The sequence below is a fragment of the Nestor notabilis genome, unplaced genomic scaffold (assembly GCF_000696875.1).
Source record: "Nestor notabilis isolate BGI_N333 unplaced genomic scaffold, ASM69687v1 scaffold18897, whole genome shotgun sequence".
NCBI lineage: Eukaryota > Metazoa > Chordata > Aves > Psittaciformes > Psittacidae > Nestor > Nestor notabilis.
Genome location: NW_009936545.1, coordinates 44,070 through 68,479, shown reverse-complemented (window position 1 = coordinate 68,479; position 24,410 = coordinate 44,070). Strand labels below are relative to the sequence as shown.

General features: G+C 37.7%; 1 protein-coding gene across 1 annotated transcript in view; it reads right to left on the bottom strand.

Annotated features, from left to right (window-relative positions):
- The window catches only part of LOC104408714 (glutamate receptor ionotropic, delta-1), a gene marked incomplete at its 5' end in the record, with an annotated part of 35,403 nt that overhangs the window by 10,418 nt on the left and 575 nt on the right, over positions 1 to 24,410 (bottom strand). Inside the window, 3 exons of the mRNA XM_010018395.1 lie at positions 19,297 to 19,435; positions 20,821 to 21,145; positions 23,224 to 23,421. Coding sequence (XP_010016697.1) covers positions 19,297 to 19,435; positions 20,821 to 21,145; positions 23,224 to 23,421 — 662 coding nt within the window. The remainder of the gene's footprint in view (positions 1 to 19,296; positions 19,436 to 20,820; positions 21,146 to 23,223; positions 23,422 to 24,410) is intronic.

The window sequence follows — 24,410 nt, the reverse complement described above, 5'->3', positions numbered from 1 at the left end:
ACAATGCTACTGAGGAGCCTTCACTTGGCCCATGAGGTGAAACTGTTTTCCATACAATAGACAGTATTTTTCTGCAACTCTTTTCCCTGTTTCACTGCAAGGATGCCACTGTTTACACCTCACACCCATGTAAAATTCCCTGCAATACTATTTAAAGCAAAGCAATCCGGGCATATACACACTATATAAAAAAATACGTAGAAAATACTTCCTTCTTCTCCATCATGTCACATTCAGGTCTCCCAAGTTTGGCTCCAAAAGGGCCCCTTTGCTGGCCATCTCTGTTCCCAGGGCTGCAGCTCAGCAGGGATGCCTTTCCCTCCCCAGCCAGAACTCTTCAAACTCACAAGCTGCTTCAAACAGTTTAAGTGGTTTAAGTTCTTAAATTGTGTTAAGGACTTTTTATCATTTTAAGCTGTTAAGAAGCTTTAAGTAAGACTGTGTGAACAGTTTTTCTCTATATACATTGCACATTTGTGAATTTGGGCTAACTGGGAGTTACATCAAGCCCCAAACCTTCTGTTATTTCTTTAGCTGTGTACATAGCACTTTGGTAAAGTACAGAATGAACACCCTGAAGGTTGCTGGAAATTCAAAATTCTAATGAAAAATGACAGAATTTGTGACAGTTTTATTTCTCTCTTTGTTTAACAATCCTGAAAGTTAAATTCTGTTCTCCTAAATGTTTCCTGTATATTTCATTGAACAGGACCATTTTTCCTCTAGTCTCAATCAAAAATGATTATATGTTGCATTTCATTCTGTCTTTATTTTTCAAAATAAGTTTCATCATATCCCATGGAATTGCTTACATCCTGGCAATGGGCAATCTGCCTGTTAAAGACACATTTCTGTCTATTCTATGTACAAATGACGCAGAAAGATACTCAATACACACAGGAAGGTTTCTGTGGCAACCTTTTTCACACCAGGTTTGGCGTACAGATTTTGGCGTGTGTAGGAGTGCACGTTTGGTAGAAGCAGAAACCTTTTAGCTGTGTTTTTAACAGATCTTTCAGCTGATAACAACTTTACAAATGCCTATTGCTCATGCTGCTATTGTGTTTGAAGGTTTGAACATGAGAGTTTGGATATTAAAAACCAGTAATTAAACCTGCATTTTTAATAATGTCAGTATTTTCTGGGTCAATTCTACTGCTTCTGCTGCTGTGGAAGACTTTTTGTCAGAAATACGCCTTTTCTTTTAGTTAAACTGCTCTTTACTGACAGTCAGTATTTTTGTTTTAGCTAAACTGCATTTTATTGACACTCAGTACTGTACAAAAGCACAGTACATGTTGCTTTTTGAGAAGCACAGTTTCTTCAATTTGCTAAGCATCACAGGGCACAGTGAGTAAACGTGGGCTTTAAATCAAGTGCTTTGCAATAAACAGATAATCAGTACTGGTGGCAGGGAGGGAAGCATAACCTTTGCCTCAGTGTGATAAGGCAACTACTGCCCCTTTAGCTGGCAGAATTTCCTTGGAAGAGATAATGTGGATTATTGCATGTCATAAGGATTACATGTGCCTTTCTCGCAGTACCCTATTTGATGTATTGTAAGAATAGTCACTGACACAGGAAATTCTCCATACTGCACTAACAAGAAATATCCTGTGAGAGAGACAGATGGCTGCCAAAAGGATACAGTGAGAGGCACAGTCAGTAACCAAGCTTGTGAGCAGTTCCTACAGCAGAAGTTCAGACGGATGGTGACTGTTTCAGTAAGAGACCTTATGCCTTTACCAAATGGACCACTTAGCCAAAAACCTATTTCAGAAATTATTCTGACAGGGAATGGTCTAGACCACAGTTCTTACTCTGTTTAAAAAATGTCTCCATATATTTCTGCACTGAAAGTGGTGACATTGCTCAGTATCTCCACAGACAGAGAGGCGAGAAGACCTGGACATAGTGCGTACAGTCACATATATAAAAGATACTGAACAGATGTTAGTATCTCCTGGCTTTTACAGGGTGAATGAAGATAATCACATGTGCACTTTTTAACCATTGTTATTTTAACTCAGATAAACCACTGCTAGACAAAATCATTCACTGCTACATTTCAGATACTGGTTGCATCTTATAATTGTGTCATTCTCTAAAAGCAGCTGCTCTCATGGTTCTTAAGCTTTATTGTTGCAACCAGCCATTAGCTGGACCCACCTTCTTTAGCCACTCAAATTCTTGCCTCACTTTACTATAGCAAAGGATTCATGCATTAATATATAGAATAATTTGCAACAAAACTGTGTAGCATAACAAGATGCTCCATTAAGCTTGCCACCTCAATTATCGGATCTCACAATCCATTAAGGGCTCTCTGTAAGTGCGATTAAAGATAAAGCTAGTAAAGCAGAAAAAGCTGATGTTCCTCACTTACAGTTACAGTAGCCAAACTTCAATTTGTAGATAAATACATCCACTGTGTGACTGCTGTAATAGACAAGTACATGTAAACCCATTCATTTAAGTAAATGTATCTGTGGTCATTCTAAGCAAAAAGGGTGTCTTTAAAAACTGTATTACCAGCCAAAATATTTAACATGTGTGGTTATGCCTGCTAGATAAATGCAACAATTGATACATAATTTCCAGTGGAGTTGCAATTACATCATGTAGAGTTAACTGAAAACTGGACTCTGCTTGTTTTATTGTTTAGAAACATATTGACATAAACCATATGCTGCAGAATAAACAATCAGGCAATAGCTGTGGTGGCATTTATAATTAGACCACTAGAAATAGCTGCTAGAATAACAATACTGATTAAGTTACACTTTTTGGAGATGTTTTCTTTCTAGTAAAAGACTCATGTAGCTGTAGATATATAGACTAAAAATGCACTGCCACTATAGGCTGATTTTACTCTGGAACTGCTATAAACCCAAGACTTTCTGGATGGATAATATGTAAAAATCTCATCTAAGTGACAAACTAAACCTGTTCCTATATGCTTTGAGGTAACTGCTGATGAATTAATCCAGCTGAAGTCATTAGGATCATCAGATGTGATCAAAGTATTTTAAAAAAATAAAAAGGAAACAGGCTCCTGTAATTTCTAAATTTAAAAAATTGGGAATTTTATTTTTTTCATAGTAGCTTTTTTTTTTTTTTAAATTAAAAGGTCTTAAGCAAAGGAACAAGGAAAAAAAGGCAAAAAAATACTTGCTTATTGAGATTTTCTTCATCCTTACTGTTCATTTTTTAAAAAGTTTTTAGCAAGCTGCACATCTGGACTTGTGTTTAAAATCTGTTACTGTAAAGAGGCCAATCGCTGGCACCACGATCATCCAGTAATAGTCTTTTACATCACAGTGATAAACATAGAGTTTAATCTTGGCTTCAGCCCTCGAAAAAACATAATGGGAAAATCCTGACAGCTCCTTGATTTAAAGGTAGTTCCTCCTTAACCTTCACAACTGCCTGTGTTCTGACACTATAAAACTGGGGATTTTTCTAGTCTGCTATTGCTTATGGAAAAATAATATTTCACTGTTTCTGAATCCACACTATTATTTTAAACATATGCAAGATTTTTCATGCTTGGCTACTGTTCATTCATCTGCACATATACCATTAGCATTAGGAAAGCCTAAGATTAGACAAAGAAGGAGTGACCAGCACTCTACCCTCATTTTTCCATGTTGTGAGTACATTTCAGAGTAACCTCTTTCTTCACAGCAGTACATGTTTTGTCAAACAATAAGGTATAAATAATTCCTCTTAACTAAAATTAATTAATTTTCTTAATATCAATCCCTAAGTCATATAGAGACAGTAAAATAAATTTACTGCTTTTTTTTCATATTTGGCACAGAAAGCTATGTTCTTCTTTTACCTAAGGAAGGCAGTGCCCTGAGATTTTTTGCTCAATGCAGCATAATATTTTAGGTGATGGCTGCCATCAAGATAAAGTGTTCCAGAGATAGTGAGACTTTTTAAGCTTCTCTGCCTAAATGAAGGCTTAGAAATGCATACATTAAATGTATAGTGTAAGTCTTAAATTTCAAATTTTAAAATACCCTGAATCTACTTTATTTTCTTTTAAACTTTTCTCTTTCTTTTTTTTTTCCCTTCCAATGACATCTACAGAATTAAGGGCAGTTCCTAACTATAAGTGTTTCCTCAACAGGATATATGAGAGTGAAATATATGCTTTATGCATTGGGAAAAAAGTAAACCCACTAAACTGCTAAGTAAAAATTAAAGTATCTGAGTTGTTTGACACCTTATACCACCAGTATAAGCCCAGGAAATACCTACAAGCTGAGACCTAGAATATAAAATCCTTTCCAAAAAGAGCTTTGATAAAATTATCACCCATGGAAATTAATGAGTTGAAAGAGAATTCTACCTACTGTGATCTGCAGAAAAGCATTCCATATTGGAGACATAAAATTGCTCAGAACTACTTCCTCCATGGATGTATTTGCCAAGACAATGAGAATGAATGTGAAAACAGCATTTAGTGTTGGTGACAACATCAGTCCATCCACTGATAGATGGACTTGTAAACCAAGCAAGCTTTGCAGGATTAGCTTCTCATTGGTACATGTCCTCAAGCAACAAAACAGTCTGCAAAGCTGAATCAAGGTTATGGGTGGTAGTGTGGTGGTATGGATAATTTATACATGAGCGGAAGATCCTTCCATTCAGAACCCAGGTCTTGACCTGAGTCCTGTTTATTTTTAACATCCACTTGTAAAACAGCAAGGCAAAAGATTTGAGCCTTAGTCCTTTATTCACAGATGAACAATCCTTGGGCTTTGGATCTCCATGTTAGGTAAAATTTATGGATAGAGTGTATCTTAAGACATCTGAAACCAAGTCCAAACTGCCATGGAAAGACATTCTCTAGAACTAGTCTACCCAAGTTGAATAGTTAACTGGTTGAAGACCAGGGGGAAAAGAAAAAACAATCAAACCAGAACATAGATCCATCTGTTATGGGTATAAATTGCCACTAGGGGATGATAGTCTCATTGACTCAGAGACTTACGTGAAGTTTCACTGTCACACTCTATCCAAACTACAAAAGCACAAGTCCACTTAAAATCAGAAAAAGCAATAGCAGTGCCCATAAACATTAGTGCAACCAATGCTTAATAAGCCTTCAGTTATACTGGAAAGAGCAATATATTAGCTGAATAATGAGACAGCATTAGAATGGACCTATATTTAGCACCTGCAAGCCTATAAAGTAAATACCCATTAAAAAGATTTCTATGAATTTCCAACATTTGTTCCAGGTCCATATAGAAATGTTACTAGTGTGTATTAAACTGGATGTAAGATACATAAACTAAAAGATAGGCCAATTTGAAGATTAATCTTAGTGAGGCCAATAAAACTGTTCAAAGTATTGTTAGAATTACAGGAGCCTTAGTACAGGTAATATTAAAAGGAAAGCAAGTTTATCTCCACTTCTAACAACTTTAGACTTCAGAAGAATTAGGTCCACGGTTTTGATTTGTGCATCTCTGGCTTACTCTGAAATTATGAATAATCAAGCTGAGCTCTTAAATCAGTCACTAAATTGCCAACTTCTCTGTAGTGACATGATCAAATTCTGCATTGTTCCATTTCACTGCCAATCAAGTCACTTTAAATGCTCTTAATTCTGTCTCTCTGTGCAGTGATGTGCAGAGCAACAGGTTTCTTCAGCAAATACACTAAACAAAATCTTTACTGATAAGAGGTAGACCAGTAGAAATCGGCAGCAGTGCTTGCATGCTTAGTGTACACTTTGCAGGATCAAGTCCTTCACCAGCAAATATATCATTCTATAGTTTATATAAAACTCATTTCATCAGCTGTCCATGAAAAATATTCTTTACTCTAAACAAACGCCTTAACAGAAAAAGCCTCATGGGAGTTTCTGCGAGGGAAGCCATAAGCATCCACAGATTAAAACTACACTGAATCAATGGAGTTGCAAACCTTCGCAGCAGGACTAAACATTTCCAAATCATGGAAGGAGACAGTGCAGACAGTCAGGACTATGTATGCACTTGTCATCATCAGTGGAGTGGGAACAGCTGCTACCTGTGATTTCAAAGAAGCAGGGACTTCCCTTCAGTGGAGAAACCAATCAATTGGTATGTGTCATGGAACATGTTGCCATGTCAACCACATACTTTTACTATAGTTAAAAAGTGCTGGAACTCCTCAGCAGGTAAGGGCAATGCAGCAGCTGTTTTCATGATGATAATGGTCAGTGCTGCCAGTGTGGTGGCATCTATGAGACTTTGTCTGGACTGGGACTCAATGTCTTATATTAGGTGCAACCAAAAGCGAAATACAACATTCAGTTACGGATTTACTGGGGCAAGGAATCTAAAACCAGCTTTATTTCTGCCACAGGAACAGTGAGTTTGCTACGTGTCCCCTGTGTCACATGTGATGGCAACAATTCTGTCACCCTTCCTGCACAAGATCAGGACCTTCTCTCTCCTGCTGCCTCAAAGAAATGTCTTTTTTAGGGTACCTAGCATACCTAACAGGTAGACCAGTACTGCTGAGATCAGTGAAGATACTCATTCACACAAAAGCATATGCTCAAGGGTTTCCAGGGTAGGAGACAAAGGTATAAACAGTAAGAAAAAGGCAAAATAAAATAGCCAAGTACTATATACACAAAATGCTAGAAGCACAGAACTTTTACAGCTTCCACAGTTATTTCATTTATTTGAAATCACTTCTACTAGCCTCAGTTCCTACATGCAAAGGGAAAGACAAGAAAACTTAACTGTCTTCTAAACTCCTTATACTGCAGTGATTTCACTGCAGATTGTTTTCATTACGACTCTGTTCCTGCAGAGCAACTGCATAATTAAGTTTTAAAGGAACGGAACAACCAGTATGTATACCCACTGCAATAAAAAAGCTGTCAAGCTATTAATAAATGATACACTATCATGTTTATGATTTTAACAGTAATTAATTACTAGCTATTCATTTGTATTGGCAAAACATTTTTAGGCTTTGTCTACTTTCTAAGAGCCTGAGGTGCAGTAGAAATATGTTCTATTACCATCACTTGAAATCTCACTTTTGCTTTACTGATCTTGGAACAATCTGCAGCATTTTTGCTAAAGTCAAAGTGTGGGGAACGTAGGACAGAAATCCATACAACTAGGCTGTGTCCTATTGCTCACAGAACATCTTAATGTCTTCCAGTGGTTTATTTAGGAAACATGCCTATTTTCAAAAAAGACTGCATTTTTTCTGGCTGTGAGACTCAAATTTGGATCCAAAAATCAAAGTGGATTCTCATCATCATCAGTAAAACAGGTTCTTCCGTAAACAAAATTAGACCTCTGGTTATTTCTATGAATTGCTATTTCTAAATGATGCCCTTGGGACCACCTTGGCAGCTCCAATCATCTGCAGTGATCTGCATGAGTGTGACTTGACTTGTTGCTGGATCATAGAAGTTCATTTTGCCTAGAGCTGACACTGGCTCTGGTCCAGCACTGCACATAAAGAAACCTGTTAAACAGCTAGAAATAAGCTAAACATCTCCAGATTGCCAGTCCAGTGTTTCTAACTATGCTTCCAACCCTCCTGTTCTCCAAACATCCTCCAGGCAGTAAAAGCCGAAGTCACTTAGATTGCTGATTTTTCCATTAACTATGGGGTTTTTTTGGACACTTATTTGTAATTTTTTCTTTCTGGATGTCCTAAATTTTCTGCATTGTTATCATATGGTAAAGAAACCATGATGGTCCTTACAGTAGAAGATATGATTATTTTGCTCGAAAATATCTTCAAAAGCAAACAATAGTGAAGCAAATAACTCCATTAGTAGAGACAGCAATGGAAGGTAATTTCCAAGGATTTGCATTTCAAAGCTGGATTCACTGGCACCCCATACTTTGTGATCTCTGGATGAAGTTTCTCAAATGGCTGGGCATTTATGATTGCATATGAATTTATCTGATGTTTAATTCAAGGAGCAAAATCAGAAGGCTTCCTTTGTATTTACAAAGGCCATTTACAAGACCCCTCTTCACCACCCTATTTTCCCATATTTCTAACAAATTCATACCCTTGAGATATTCAAAGAATCACAGAATGGTTTGGGCCAGAAGAGACCCTCAAAGGTGATCTAGTCCAACCTCCCTGCAATGAACAGGGGCATCTTCAACTAGATCAGGTTGCCCAGAACCACATCCAGCCTGCCCTTGAATGTCTCCAGGGATGGTGTATCTACCACCTCTCTGGGCAACCTGTGCCAGGATTTTATCACCCTCATTGTAAAGAATTTTTTCCTCACATCCAGCCTGAATCTCCTCTCTTTCAGTTTAAGACCATCACCCCTCATCCTATCACAACAGGCCCTGCTAAAAAGTCTTTCTCCGTCTTTCTTACAGGCCCCTATTAAGTACTGAAAGGCTGCAATAAGGTCTCCCCAGAGTCATCTTCTCTGCATGCTGAACAACCCAGACTCTCTCAGCCTTTCCTCATAGGAGAGGTGCTCCATCCCTGTGATCACTTTTGTGGCACTCCTCTGGACCCTCTCCAACAGGCCCATGTCTTTTCTGTACCAGTTTGGCCACCATGTTTGCAATTTAACAATGGAAAGTAGTAGACTGACAAAGAGACATTTAGAGTAATCACATTAAAGGGCTGGGTTTTTTTTTAAATGCAGGCCCAGGCTGTCAAAAGCTGGAGCTTTAATTTGTATGCTGAGATCCACATTTAAACTACTACATGACTGGACGGATTTTCAGAATGGATCAAGGAAAGCTTTGGCACAACAGCACATCTGTAAGATGTTTGCAGATTCGGTTAAAAGCCTGGAAAGGGATAATTGCTATGAGCAATTGCTGCCCATCCTGCAATAATCAGTCTTACTACAAAATCTGGGTTAGCCTGGTTCCATATTCCATATTCTATTCAACATTTAAAACACTTTGCTGTTGTGACCTTTCTTGGAGTAGCTTGAAGGGTTAACACATTAATTAAAGCAAGGTATTCTACTCCTTAAACTATTAATTAAAATAAAAACTGCAGCTGGTGTTTAATAGCAACTCAGTCCCAACAGCAGGTTTTAGTCACTTCACCTAAATCAAACATACCATAAAGTTGGCATGAAAATCATATTGTCTGAATCAAACACATCTGGCGAGTGATACACAATTTTACGTATAATGAAAATAACAAACTACCTCTATTATTTATGCAGATGCACTTTAAATTGTTTGCTATGCTGATGTCTTCTACGATGCACATTCAGAAGCTAAAATTCCTAATGAAGATTAATGATTAAGATCAAGAGGGAAGAAATTGCTTTCTTCTCCACTAGTGCTATAAGTACTGATACCACTGCCGTGCTGTTTTGCACTTAGATGACAAAAAGTAGCTTTTTAATTTAATAGAGTCGGGGATGGATAAGCTCGGCTTATGTTGGTTCTGGCTTATAAAGTCCTTACTCAGGGCGAGTGGTACTTTATACAATGATTGTTAGGACATCATTATACTGTGAGGAGTTCCATTAAAGTCCATGAAATCCAAGTGTGCGATAAGGTCCTACTCAACTCTTTATTAAGTTTTGAATTATCAGGAGCTGGTGCATGCTGCAAGAACAGGGATCTCAGTGCAGAAAGCTCTGGGCTGCTGCCTGCACTAGCGTCAGCAGTCTCATAGCCAGGGAGGAAGGGCTGGATGAATTGACGTGGCTCAGATATGTCAGAGGTAAAAATGATGCTGGAAAAGAGCTTCACACCCTTCTCTTACCACAGGGAGTAAAGCAGAAGCTATCAATGCTGACAGAGAAAAGAGAAGAAAACAGAAGGACTCTGAAGAGGCATCTTGATTGCTAGAACATGTGCTGGGTACTCCTGGGAAATCAAAACATAGAGCTCTTCATTAATACTGAAAGCACATACAGCATTCATCAGTTATCCCTGATGTCTAAAGTGCATGCATTACATATGCTTTTTTAAAGGCTGGAGGCTCATTTTCCTGTTTCTTAGAGGACTAAGATTGCAATCATTTGGTGTACTTCCCCACTTCATCCTGAGGTACACAAAAAAAGAGACCTTTTGCCTGTAAAAATGAACCTCATGCTAGAAACATTGACAGCACTGCATCAAATCCAACTAGCTGTTTCTTATATTGAGATTAATTAGTTTATTGGGTAGCGTAATTACATACCTTGAAATATGAGCTTGGAAATTGTATTACTGTCATATGAAAGAAACACAGTAGTTATTCTGACTGATGTTTTTCTATTCTTTTTTTAGATAGATATGACTATTCATAAATCAATTAAATCAGTGGCTTATTCTTGTAGGCTGGTTTTAATAGTTTACAAGGCAAACAGCTTTAGCGCATGTGATTACAGTTCTTTTAATGGAAATTTGGCAGCTGTATCAAAATAGCTTTTGTAAGGTAACACCATTCTCTCCCTCATCTCCAGATGAGTCTGGAAACTGTATTATATTACATGAGGGCAAGTGTGTAGAAGAGAACATTGCTCAGTAAGGCAGATCAGCCCAAGAAGTGGAAAGAACACATGCAATCATTCCTTAGCAATTCAGTAATATTTCCAGAAATTTTTTCTTTCCCTCTAGAAAAATGTGCAACACAGGAACTAAGAAATAATAGGAAAGCACTTATGGTAATAAACAGTAGCATCATAGTTTCCAGGGAAACTAAGAATGCTCAGCTCTTTTCCCCCTCTAAACACCAATAACCTGCATCTATTGAAAGTGTGTTTTGCTGTTCTTGGTTATTTGTTGGGTTGTTTTTTTTTGGTTGGTTGGTTGGGTTTTTTTACATCATCAGGAATAGTTTCTAAAGCTCTTTATGAGAATAATCAATTTTTAAAGCCTTTTCTTTAACTGGCAAGTTTAGAGTTTTCCACCTCATGGCATAGATAGTCTATAAACATTTGAGAATGTATTGGAACAACTTTTATTTCAGAAGATGAAATACCATCCTATACATCATTTAAGGTGTTAAAAGTTTAAGTGTGAAAAAAGAATGATCTTCTGTAATGGAGACATTTATAAGGTGGCTATTTTAGATTTAAATGAAAATGTCAAAGAGAAAAGCAAACAGATTAAAAGTGTTCGCAAGATGATGGAGCTCACTGTCTTGAGGAAGGGAAAAAAAAAAAAAGGCAAGAGTAACAGCATAAAAATAATGGATTTCAAAAGACCAGACCTCAACAGACTTCAGAAACTGCAGGAGAAAGCCTCTTGGGAAGTTGATTTAAAGAATGCAGGACTACAGAAAGGCTGGCAATTCCTGAAAGATACCATATCAAAGACACAGATGCAAACTATTTTAACATGAGGAAATATAAGAAGAAATCATAAAAAGCTGTTATAATGTCAGCAAGATCTCTTTCAGGACCAAGAAAACCAAAAGCATTTTGTTCTGATTATAAAACAGTAGTGCATCCATTTGACTAATTACATACTAGAAATACATGGGAGATAAAAATCAAAGAAACAAAAATAAATCCTCCTCAATGGTAATGAATACACCTTATATCCTCTAAGATGTTACTGCACAAAGCTGTTAGTGTCATCCCTCAACTGAACTTCCTAAAGTCCTCTGCCCACAATAGAGCTGGCAAAAAGACACATGCCTGTACCCCAGCTATCCCATACAAAGTCTGATTTCTTAATTTATAGCTGATTCCACCAGTACAACATGAAACAGATTACTGTGCACTGAGGTCACCAAAACTGAAACTCTTAACCTCGCAACCTACAGCATAGGCATGCTTGAATTTTAGTCTATGAAAGAATGGCTGCTGAACTTTGCTCCAAAGATCAGCTTTTGAATTGATTGTATGAACTAAACTTTTAGGCTATAGGAAGTAGTCATTACTTAATTTTTATTGAAGACTATTAATTCAAATCTTGCAATGTGAAAGACAGATCAGCTAAGTGGAGCATAGATCTGGCCATAGCACTGGTCAGTGTTAACCAACCTACTACTACTCTGGGAGCCTGGATGGACAAGTATTATTCTTCTACCCCTGCTGGAAACTTCCCTTCTTTTTCCTCTCTTCCCTCCATCCAAAATAATCTAAAGAAATAAACAGTTCAGTGCATGTTCCCTACAGTCACAGTCAGCCTGCTGACATTGAATATATGGTAATGAACAGAAGGTGGGAAAATTACTTTTGCTGCCAGGTAGGTGAGAAATTCTGGTGCTGAACGACCATGGTATGTGAATGACAGAAGCACTGCTTACATGGAGATGTTGGTGAGGAACTGTGCAAGATGAGAAGATGGTTTATTTTACAAGAGAAAATGAAGCATTTCCAAAAATATGCAAAAGATTAGCAGAGTTGGAAGCTCATTTATGTCCTGTACGAGCTGACAGCAAGTAAAGAAACAAGTACAACTTTCCCTTCTTACAAGTAGGTACACCTACTTTCAACTTCATCTCATTGTTTCAAAAGAATTAACTTACTGCAATAAAGTGCTAATTATTGGTAGTTTTGTGAATGCAATTTACTTGCTTAGTATGGCTGCGAGGATGCTTTCAGAGAGATCTTCCAACTCCAGAAATTTGGAAAACAATGCAGAAATATGCACTATATTACCCCATAATAGAAAAAACTGCATTACTTTTACAATAGGGTCCCCTATTACACCAGCAACTCTGACCAGCACAGATAAATGGTATAAAATGAAAGAAATACATAGTTGTTTAGTTGTTTTATTTTCTTTTGTTTTATTTGGTTTGGGTTGGGTTTTGGTTTGTTGTTGTCTTTTTTGGTTTTTTGGGGGGGTGGGGGGCGGGAAGGGCATTGCTGTTTGGTTGGTTGGTTTTGAGGTTTTGTTTTTGGTTGTATTTTTTTTTTTCCCCAGGCAGCATTTTCACTACCAAGTGTCATGAAGATATTTATATTTTCTCAGGTTCTACTTTGCTTCTCACTTTGAGGGTCTTTGTTTAAACACTCTTCTGACAAAGATACATACCATAGAGGCATGTAACAGTATCTATCTGTCCAAAACAATAGCAAAGATAGCCATCAGGTGAATACATGGAATAGTATATTAACATGCAAAAAGCAGGTAATTTTGCATTGTAGGTCAAATAAATATCTACTTGATACAGTGGAAACAAATATTAAACTTTTTGCAGGAGTGAAAATGTCTGAAGCTTTAAGGGCATCTCTATTTGAATTGCTATAGTAATAATTATTTTGCCCTTTTAATATCCTGTTATATTGTATTGTATTATCAGTTCATATAAGATATTAAATCAGCTTCTTTAGAGAAAACCAATAGAAATACAAATGCCCTATTGGGCAAAAATCATCTACTACTGCATTCTGTATTGTTTACCCCTTAGGAGTCACATAGAAGATAAAACCCAACAAAATAAGCCATAGGTACTATCCTTGTAATAAGAAGAAAACACATACTACAACAAAGAAGGCTGAATTCAGGGGCCAATGAGATTTAATGTATGCAGAAATCATACAGCTACACTACTCTATGGATAGCCAGTGAACAACATATATTAATTTGAGAAAAATAGACTTAAAAGGTGACTCAATCTAAGCTGAGAAGAGGCTGAGAAGAGTCTGTGAATCAAATCTCAGCTTTGAAACAATCCTTGTACATTTTGATGGGCCATCATGAGAGTTGTGGCTCTTGCTATGTTTTCACCCTTCCAAAGCAAAAGAAAAAAATAATAAAAAAATCATTTTATTACATGCACAGATGGTAGATTTTGCTGGCGTCATATCTAAATTTTCTTCTTTAATCTGCTCGTGCATCTGAATGTTAATGCTTCAATGCACTTAAGTCACAGAACTCTGTAACAAGAACAAATTAAGAGATGCTACAATGTAGGTGTTATAAAAGTAGAGTTGAAGAGGGTGTGGAATCACAAATCTCTTGGTTTGCCATTGATCTCTAATATATGCCACATTTTTAATAATGGCAACTGAAGAGATGGAATGCAGCCTTGATTTTCAGCTGTGTATTCTCATTTTTTCCCAGAAAAATGTCCTCAGGAAATATTTGCTTGCCTGTTTGCTCAATTAGATAGGAGTAATTATGTTTCATTTTAAGCCATGGTTGAAAGGCATATGCCAACATTCAGAAAGCATTTTAAAAGGCTCTAGACTTTTTGAAGCCCTGGATTTCCCAGAAGCACACACTGGGCAACACCATCAATGAAAGTGAAATGAAAAGATAGACAATGGGGATTCTAGCACTGGCAACAACACAGTGTCTTGTCCTGGGCCTGAGCCAAGCTCTGCCCTTAAGCACTGCTGCCCTGCTGCACAGGCTCCCGCATATTTCCAATGAAATTTCTTCCATGTGGTCTAAACAGGGAACGTTCTGGAAAGAAAACAACTCTTGAGTTTTTGTCCTTCCATCTTTCTTACACCCTTTTTTAGCCTTCATTTTTAATGGATGAACTTAATCTAGTTATTTAATGATTGAAGCTTTTGCTCACAGGCCTTACATAATAATCCTGATAATTATTTTTTATCATGCTCATTCGTACATGCCTCCTGCCAATGCGCCTGAGGTGCTGCACAGACACTGCAAAACATAGTACAAATTAAACATAACAAAAGAAAATCCAATGACATATTTAGAAAGGCATATATGATATTAAGAACAGAAAGACTGTTTTCAAACATGAGGAATTGCAAGGCAAAACCACTGCAAATACAAAGGGATTCCTGTGAGTTTCTTGTTATCAACCCTATCAAATTCACTTAGCTACAGCAGATGAAACCTTTGTTCATTTCCCTCCAGCTGGCATCTTCAGAACACTTTCTTCATTTTATTTTAAAATACTTTTAGATTGTTTCTGGTTTGTATACAACTTGGAAGCTCTATCTGGTTTGATACCTACAGAGCTGTTATAATATGGTCATTTCTGGCCATCATCCTTAAAGCAGTTATACTGACAACGTGCTACATAAGATACAAAAAGAATTGTTACTTTGTTATACAGAAAGCGAACTGAGACAGAAAGGAGACAAAGCTTGCCAAGGCAAACAAAGCTTGTGGAAGAAAAAGAATTTGCACCCAAGTCATCCAATTGCCAGACTATCACCCCATCTAAGCTGCAGTACATCTTCAGCTGTTACTAAAAGACATGAAACTTTGGGATTAAAATGCAAATAAGGTACACCTTAAGAAACAACACCTGTGGACTTAAAGGCAAATATAACATGCATTTGTATCCAGTCCATGAGTACATACATACAGATGCCTTTCAAAACATCAATAGCTTGTGCAAATGTTAAGGATCAATTTGATAAAATCTTTAAACTCTTGACTTTGCAAATAGCCTACTGTTTTTATGTCCTATTTTTCCTGAGATTCTTAATCTCTTGTCAGACAAGCTCTCCAAAACCTGAGTTTCAGAATATCTGTGCAGCTACTGAACTGCATGTAGTCTGCTTGTTAACAAGAAATGAAGCTGGAAGTTAAGTCACTGCTAATTAAACTCACAATTACAAGTGGAAGGTCAGACAGCAGATCCAAGGCCTGTATGAAAATGTAACAAGACAAAAGAATGAACAAACTTGCACGTAATAATTCAGTCCTTACTTGGCAGATTGACCTATTAGAAGACTTCTCAGCTGTATACAGTTCTGAAGGCAAATATTAGAATAATGAATGGAAATCATTTGGATTTAAACAAGTTTGTCAAGGATTAGCACAGGCTGTAAACATTACCTGGGTTTCTAAAAAGAACCCCAAACAAACAAAAAAAAAACCAAACACCCAAACAAACCAAACACAACAATTAAGAATTGCTCATTTACAAAGTCAGAACATGAAACACAGCTTCCTAGCCTAGCTCCCAAGCGGCTGCCATCATCCCATTCTCAAAAAATGCCTTCTCTTTTGGAACTGGGTAACATCTCGCTCCTCTGCCCCTGTGCTGTTCAGAAATCTGCTTGATAGTTCACTGCCCTGCCTGTCAATCTCCATGAATGCAGAAATCCTGAGGTAACCACTGTATTGCCTTTGTTCCCTTGTTCTAAGGTTGGGGCAGAGAGAAGATGAGAAGATCACAAGGTAATTTAGGCAGATGACTCAGAGAAGCAGTATAAAATAAGCAAAGGGTCACAGAAGTACCAACTGCTAGCAACCAGAAAATGGATAGAGGACAGCCAAGGAAGGTTCACACTATTTTCTGCCTTCCTTGATCTCCTGAAGAGCCAGAGCTTTTGATGTGGGTCTCAAACTCCACATTCTGACCTTCCCCACTTCTCTGTCACACTGGGACAAATGATGGGCACAGAAGATGTGAGGAATAAGGCAGCACATGCAGCGTGCCAGACCAGAAAGCCAGTACCTCTCCCGACATTATCACAGTTGTGATGAAGCCCTTAAGTGTTTGGGAAAATCCACAGAGAAGGACTTTTGTTTTTTCTAAGATAGGCACATTTCTAACACAGGATCTTGACACCTTGACAGCACAGCACTTGAGAACCCATTTGGAATTTAGGAAGTCTCTGCAGGAAATACAGACATACAGGCAGCATACCAAAGCTGCTTCCTGCCGTGCCTCCTACTTTGGGTATTTCACCTTTCTGTGAGCCACAGGCAGTCCCTGAAATTCATGGCAGGGTGGAAATGCATTGTGAAATTTGCCAATTTCAGAGTTAAAAAAAAATTATTCCCTCATGAGCAGGCTTTCATCTGACATGCTAATTCTAAAAATCTGCCTTCCAACTGTTCAACTTTGCTTCAGTGAATGTCTCACTAAGCCCTTTCTAATAAATATCATTTATGATTTCTATGTCACACTTGTTTTGCAGTGAAATTGTGGAGGTAATGATGACTGGGTTGATTGACACCTAGTTATTCAATCAAACATATTCCTATCCTGCTAGTCACAGACCACACATGCCAAATTTGACGCTGAAACAACTTTTACTAGGCATTTTGGAGAGGGCTTGGGAAGAAAATCAGCCTTGTAATCAAAATCTTAACCATTTTGCAGCTACTGCAGCACCATAATACTATTTTCTCTCCTGCTGGCATTTTAGCAGCAGCAGTACTGAACACCAGAGAACTTCTTTATGGAGGGAGAGATAACAGCACACATTTACTGAGATGGTGGGGGGTTGTTTTCTTAACAATGGAAGTATACACAGGTGTATTTGGTAGTTCTCAGCTGGTGAGCAAATTTTTAGCTATAGCTTATTGTGCCCCTTTGGTGGGAAAAATGGATTTCACAGAAGTATTCTTTTCTGGGTCCGTGAAAGATAGAATGTGGGCAAGATGAGTGCCAGACGTAGAAAGGCAAAAATAGACACTCACCATCATACAATGCAGAAGCTAAGTAGTAGTGGGAGCCAAGACATCAGGTCACAATGCATCTTATAAGGCAGTAACTTACTTTCTCAGGAAAAATATTTGTTCTAAACCTGACACAATGTTTAATAAGATATTCTTCCTAAAGAGTAGGGACATGAAAATATCTTCACCATAGCTTAGAAATTAATTAAGGCTCAACAGAGTTTCTGGAGAATCTATTTCTTTAGTCCATATCCTCTCTCCTAAGGCACTACTAAGCTGCTCTCTCTTGCTTTCTCTCTCTCTCCCCCTCAGATTCCTCACTGAATTTCACCCCAATTTTTGTCCTCCTCTGAACTTGTGCTGAGTTTTGGGAGGTGCTTAGTAGACCAAACAGACAATTTCTTCAGCCATGAAGGAACTAGAATTTTCAGAATTTTATTAGAAGATCATTTATTCAAGCTTTCTGGATTGCTACTTGTGTCTTGGATTTCAAGAGCAATTTATTCATTGAACTTAACCTTATTCCCATTACAGCCAGACCTCACAGATATTCTGCGGTAGTTTTATTCTGTTTAGTTTCTCATGTAATTTCCAGAAATTACTTGCAGTTCTTACTTCTATTACTGTTAAACTCCACTTATTTTGGCAATACTAACAGAAAATTAATTTATAACAAAGCCTGTTATGGTTTTGGGCTGGTTTTATTATGATCATTATAACTCTATATCCCTACAAAGCATTATATTACCTGCAAGTACACAATGGCAAATTAAACACTAGATATACTGTTAAACTCATGTTTGTAAGAAATGCACTTATTTATATTCTTCTGTGAAGATACCACAGAGAAGGCAAAAGCAGTCTTTTGAATGCCAGCCTCACCTACATGCCAATGCCTCTGTTTCAGGAGCTGAGCACAAACTACAGTCCCAGTTTTGCAATCCCAAACAAGACTGATGGAGTAACTGTGTCACTCTCTCACACCTAAAATCCTTGGCTTAGCATCTTATAGGAGAGCCTCTGTAGCACTACAGGAAAGCCTGTGTAGCACTACCCATCCTCTGGCCACCTCATCATTCCATTGCCATCAGATCAAATATGAGGTATCAGCACTAATCCTGTTAGCACTGACTGCAGGAGACCAATGGGCCTCACAGTACTCCATGTCAGTGTAAAGGTGGAAATTTTGTCCATGTTTTAAGAGGAAAAAATGAAAGCACACATTATCCTTTAAATCTGCTGAAGAAAAACAAATTACACATACACAAATTGCCACCAATCAACCAGCAGCTCTCTGGAGCTGCTCAGAGGCCTGGTTTGTTGAAAATATTCTCATTGGGTATGGATTAGCAAGCTAACAGCAGAAGAAAGAAGTCAAAGATGCAAGATAAATTGGGTTTGTTACAGAAGCTGTGATTTATCATCACAGTATTGCCAACGCAATTGTAGAGAATTATATATAAATTTAATAAAACAACTGCTGTATTACATCTGTTATCCTGGAGTCAGGTTTGGTTATCTTTTCCTCGAGAAGATTTTTCTGCAAATAATGCCACTGAATATGGCCGTTTATATTTCAAAAGACCACCTGTATTACCTTACATGCAAATAATAGTATAAACTACAGCATATATCAAAATATTGAGAACATAAAATTATACATTGAGGAAGTGAAATCTTATATAATTCTCTAGAGGTGGCAGTTCCCTCTGATGTTCAACAAAGAAATAAAGACAGCTAAAGCAGTGAGAGCTCTTGTTAAACAAAATATGTATAAACCTGAAAGACCTGTCTTCTGCAAAAATACACAGCTAAAGTGCCATTGTCCCCCTTCATGCACCTGTCAAAACTGCTTGGGGGTTGCTGAAGTGAAGGTGAAGAGGGGAGAAGAGAAAAACAGCCACTGCAAATAAATAGAGTATTTTATTACAGAGTTATCTCCTTCTTGCAAGAATGAGTGCTGAAATGGATAATACCTTTCTGTGAAATCCACGTTTCCAGCTTCATGTTAAGAAGAGGCTCTTACCTTATGGGATTATCCATCCTTGATACTGTGAGAAATGCGGCTAAGTTTGCTGTGTAGGAAGAGCACACGATAAGGGTGAAGAGCCACCAGCTTCCCATTACAATGCGCATAGCTACAGAATTGACAGTAGATTCTCCCCCTACAAATTAAACAGAGAAAATGAGGGTGTCTCAGCAGCTTCCATTTACAATCACTCTCTGTCTGCCCTATTATGTTACACTTTTTTGGAGCTACCTCTTTGCATTTCTGGTTCTCCTCCAGACTGCTCTTTCACTGTGAGAAAAACACTGCTTCTGTGAAGACTGGTAATTTACAAATATTTTCTCCAGTCAATCTCTTGCCCCGGATACTGTTCTGAAAATCATCTTTCAAAGTATTTACTTTGGGAATTCTTTAGGTTCGAATCTACAGAATGTGAAAATTATTCTAAATAAAGTAAGTTTAACGGTGAAGCACAACTAATATGCAGGAATTAAATCATTACAATGTTCAGAATATAGTAATATTCTGTTTCCAATGACCATTTTAGATTTGGAAAAAACCCACAAAACTGTCCAATGGCTTGTGTGTTATCTGTGCTGTATTTAAATCTGCAGAGACTGAAGCATTAGTGTCATTACTTGTTACTCTACGCAATATTTTTTAAAATGTGAAGATTTCTTTCTAGCAGATTTCAAGCACAGTTATGCTTGAACATTGTTGGAGACCAGGTCTTACCTGTCACTTACTAGTCACTTCAGCGTACGTCTGTGCTGATTATATCTTATTGTACTTAAACCCACCTTAATAAGATGAGGGATCAAGTTTCATAGCAATAGTAAGGATTTTTCAGCTGAAGCTTTATAAGCTTCCAATCACAATGAAAAAATGTAGAAAAATTTAATAATGTACCCATATTCAACAAAACCTGCCTTCCAAGAAAAATACTAAATTATAGATATGGGATGAAAACTGTGCAGGCAGATCTTGCAAACAATTATTTACAAAAGTAACTTTGATAATGATAGCAATCCTACTGAATTTAATAGGATTAATCCCATGCCTAGAGATTGCTGAGTGTAAAGTTAGCTTCATGACTACACATTATTTCCCTATTCAGTTCAAAGAGCAAATTAAAAAAAAAAAAAAAAAGTCTCACATTAGTTCAAAAACATATAAACCTCTAAAATGAAATTTAAGCAGTTAGGAAAGGTGGTAGCCTCAGAGTTTGAAAAGTAGTTCTGCACCAAGCAGCTCTGTAGTTTATCACGTGATAATTTTCCCAAAGTTGAAAAGCCTGCTAGCAGTGTTTTTTCTGGACTTACTGAGAGACAGTAACAGAGAACATACTGCCTCCCCCACCCAAAAACTTACCTACCTCTTCCCACTTTTCATTAGCTGGGCTAATAAAACATGTTACACCCCTGCATGCACCTTCTCTTTGATCTTTAGACCATTCTGGCCAAGACTAACATGTCCTGAGCTGCTTTACCCAAGGCAGAACATTTCTGAACTTCCATCAGAGGTGTTTATAACAGTAAGTACCTTGCTGAACAAAGGCGCCATATACGACCCAGATGGCACTGTGGAGGGTAGAGGAAGCAGAAGGGCTCGGCTGGGAAGCATTCTGCGCCCTGACTGCCTGGATCCGGTTCAAGACAAATATCAAGACACCAACTATAGGGATGGCTGCAGCAATGCAAGCCCACACCGCAAAGTCGAAAGGAGCAAAGAGAGAGAAGATGTTGATTTTCTCTTCAGGCTTTTTGATTAAGATCCCCACGGAATAGTCCATGTACCGCTTGCTGAAGTCCACAACACTCTCTCGTTCTGGTGTTATAGTGATGGCTGAGATGGCTAGGTCTGCTCTCTGTGAGACAAACGCAACAGATCAGATCTCTTCCTTTCACCATGAATTTGGCCAGCGTGCGCCTTAAGGAGAAACATTTTACGAACCAAGTGACTCCATGCATTTCTTTCTATAACTTAACAGAAATTTAAATAAATTGCCTAAAAGTAAAACCAGAATCAGTTTCATAATTTGAACACTGGGTAACTGCACTGGTATAAAACATGTCAATATCTAAACCAAGAAGCATCACCCTGATTCCTTTCTGGAACAAGTACAACTTATTTAACCTTTATTTCTCACTCATTTTCCAAAGGATGCCTAAAATTCCAGACCATATTAAGCTGGTGCATTGCAAGCAATAAGAAACACTGTTTATTTTTAACTTGTGTATTTGACAGCAAGGTGCAAAGAGCTAATGTTTGTTGTTCTCCCTGCAGAATTGGCAACTTCCCATATTTATGATGGGATTCCATATGACAACTGGGGGGGAATATTTTGGTTTTTTGGGGTTTTTTTGTTTTTTTTTTTTTTACAATGAATAAAGCGATCGCATAAACTAGTAATTGGAAGAATGTACCAAAAGCAACTTAGCACCCAAAACTGCTTTGACCTCAACATTTAAAGCGAGTAGGTTTTACATGTAGAGGGTCTTTAAAGAGTATCCAAACTCAACGAAAGATAAACCAGCAGTTAATAAGTAAGATTCCCAAAGCCTTTGAAGAGCAGCAATTACATTATGAATAATGTTTTACCTTAATAAAAAGAATTCTCTTCAAAAAAATTGAATGTACTTTTTGTTTCCTATCTCTACCTTTTGTTGGGAAAATAAAGCAAATGTTAGGTGAGGGAGGTCTGCTTTGAAATCCTTTGGAGTCAGTGGAAAAGCCAGTAGCAGAAATACCATTTTAAAAATACTATAATAGTTACTTTGTTGCTTCAAAGAAAACAATTTCCAGAGAAATTTAACAGGATTTCTTACCCCATTTTCAAATCAATAAGATTCAAACAGCTTATGTCAATGCAAAGTAGGTAAAAAATTCTTTATATTACCTATCACCAACCAAGAATATCCCATTATCGAACACACATTTGCTACTGTTTCAATTGCTTTTATTTCTTCTTAAACAACTACTTACCAAATACTGAGCTGCCTACTTACTAGTTAATGAGAAAGCTTTCACTTTCAGTAACAACTCCACTGCAGAAGAGTAATCTTTTCTACAAAGGGCAGCCACATGGAATATTAATTCCTTTGATTCTCCTCTTGATTAACATTTGTCCCATACCAGATAGCAAGAACATGAACCAAATATGCTCTAATTTCATTCTCTGGGAGATTCTAAGGTAGGAACTTTCCCCATTTATTTCAATGGAGTTCAATTAACTTACTCCTGATTTGAAAGGCTGTAATTAAGAAAAGAAATTTGGTCCTCTGTGTTTTAAATGAATGTATAATCTTGAGATCAGTTTAAATTCTGGTCCTTCAAAACACTTCTTTATGGTATATTACATGGGGCACTTTTCCTGTTTTGGAGTCAAGCACTGGGTAATTATCACATTGCCACAAAGTGACCCAAATAAAGTCACACCTACAAACAAGCAGCAAAGACATAATGACAAAAATGAAAATAATAATCAACATTTTAAGAATAATACATTATTTTTAGTCTATTTTCTATAGTCATGCACTCACACACACATACATGTCCTCTCTTCTTATTCTTACAGCTATGTAAACACACAGATTTACACTGATAAAATTGATGTTGAGAAGACTTGGGAAGAACAGACTGTCCATTTCCTATCCTGTATACAGTTCACACTACACTCAAACCACACACGGCTCTGAAGTGTTCTGCACTTGTGCTTTCATTCTAATTCATTCTCTTACAGTTTGGAAGATTACAATGCTTTGACACCCTACTCCAAAGAGTCGGGGGGAGGGTTATTGTTAGGTTGTTTTGTCTTTAAATGCTGTTTTGGTTTAAGCCCAGCTGGTAACTCAGAACCACGCAGCCACACTGCACCAGCTACTAAGGAGAAAAATGACTGCTACAGCTGAACCCAGGACAAATGCAGATTCTTTTTCTGTGTACCTTGTTAATGAGTTCTCCTATCATGCCATTCCAGGAGCTGTTTTGGAGCTGCTGTCCATATTTGCCATCAGGAGCTTGATATATCTCATACTTGAAGCCCAGATTCTTGGCAAGTGCATCCAGGACATCAATGGAAAATCCTTTATATCGTTTCGGTTGCCCAAGAATATTCTCTGCCACCATCACAAAAGGTTCTTCCTGAGAATAAAACAGTATCTTAACTGATACTTGAAACAAGTTTTTTAGTTTGCTTCTTTTAGTAAAATAATGTTTCCTGAGTTAAGTTTGGACAGCTTGGCATAGATTTTGAGACAAAAACTGTAGGCCATGGGGGATACTATGAGGCATTCCAAGTAGACACCACTGCCTCAGCATCTGAATCCTATCTGTAGCCTTGTGGCTTTGTTTTTTCCATAGCTCTTGAGAAGAGGCAGAGACTCCAGAAAACCATTCAGCATCCTCCAGCAGCTTCCAGGTGCCTACAGAATCAATTATTCTCCAAATACCTGCCTCTTCTCACTGTCTATAAAAAGGGAATAGACACCTACCTTAATGTCCTATCAAGCTGCCTAGAATATAGATATTAAATGAAGCACGCAAGTCCTAGATAGGAACATTACTGTCCATCTATCTCAGACTGTATAAGATTTAGAAAGCCGTCTCTTACAGATAACAATTAGTCCAGGAGACATACTGAAACAAAAGCTAAACCCACTGCATTTAATGAATATTTAAAATTGTGAAAATTCAAAGAATAGCCTTCATGGGTACTGGAGTATTTTGAATTAAAGTATGTTTTGGGACCAAGGATATGCAGCATTTTATGTTATGTTTTCTGTCAGACGTGGGCATCCTGTTCTCCTGCAGGGGAACTCCAGGGCTGCCGGTGGCACAAGGCTGGCTGCCTTTGAAGCCTGATACTGATATTCTCATGGAAGGGAGCTGCTCACCTCCCATGTAAACTACAGCATAATCGTGCCTGTCATCAGGTAGAGCAAAGAAAAAGAAAAAAAAAAAAAAAAAGGAAAAATCACCCAAAAGATCCCATTCTGCAATCTGCAAACTGGAATATTATAGGGCAGTCAAGCCCCAATTTGCCCCTAATTTAGCACTTAGCTGAGAAGAGCTCCGTTACCACTCCAGATAGTAACAGACAGTCCCAAAAGTGTTAATGATTTTTTGGAAAG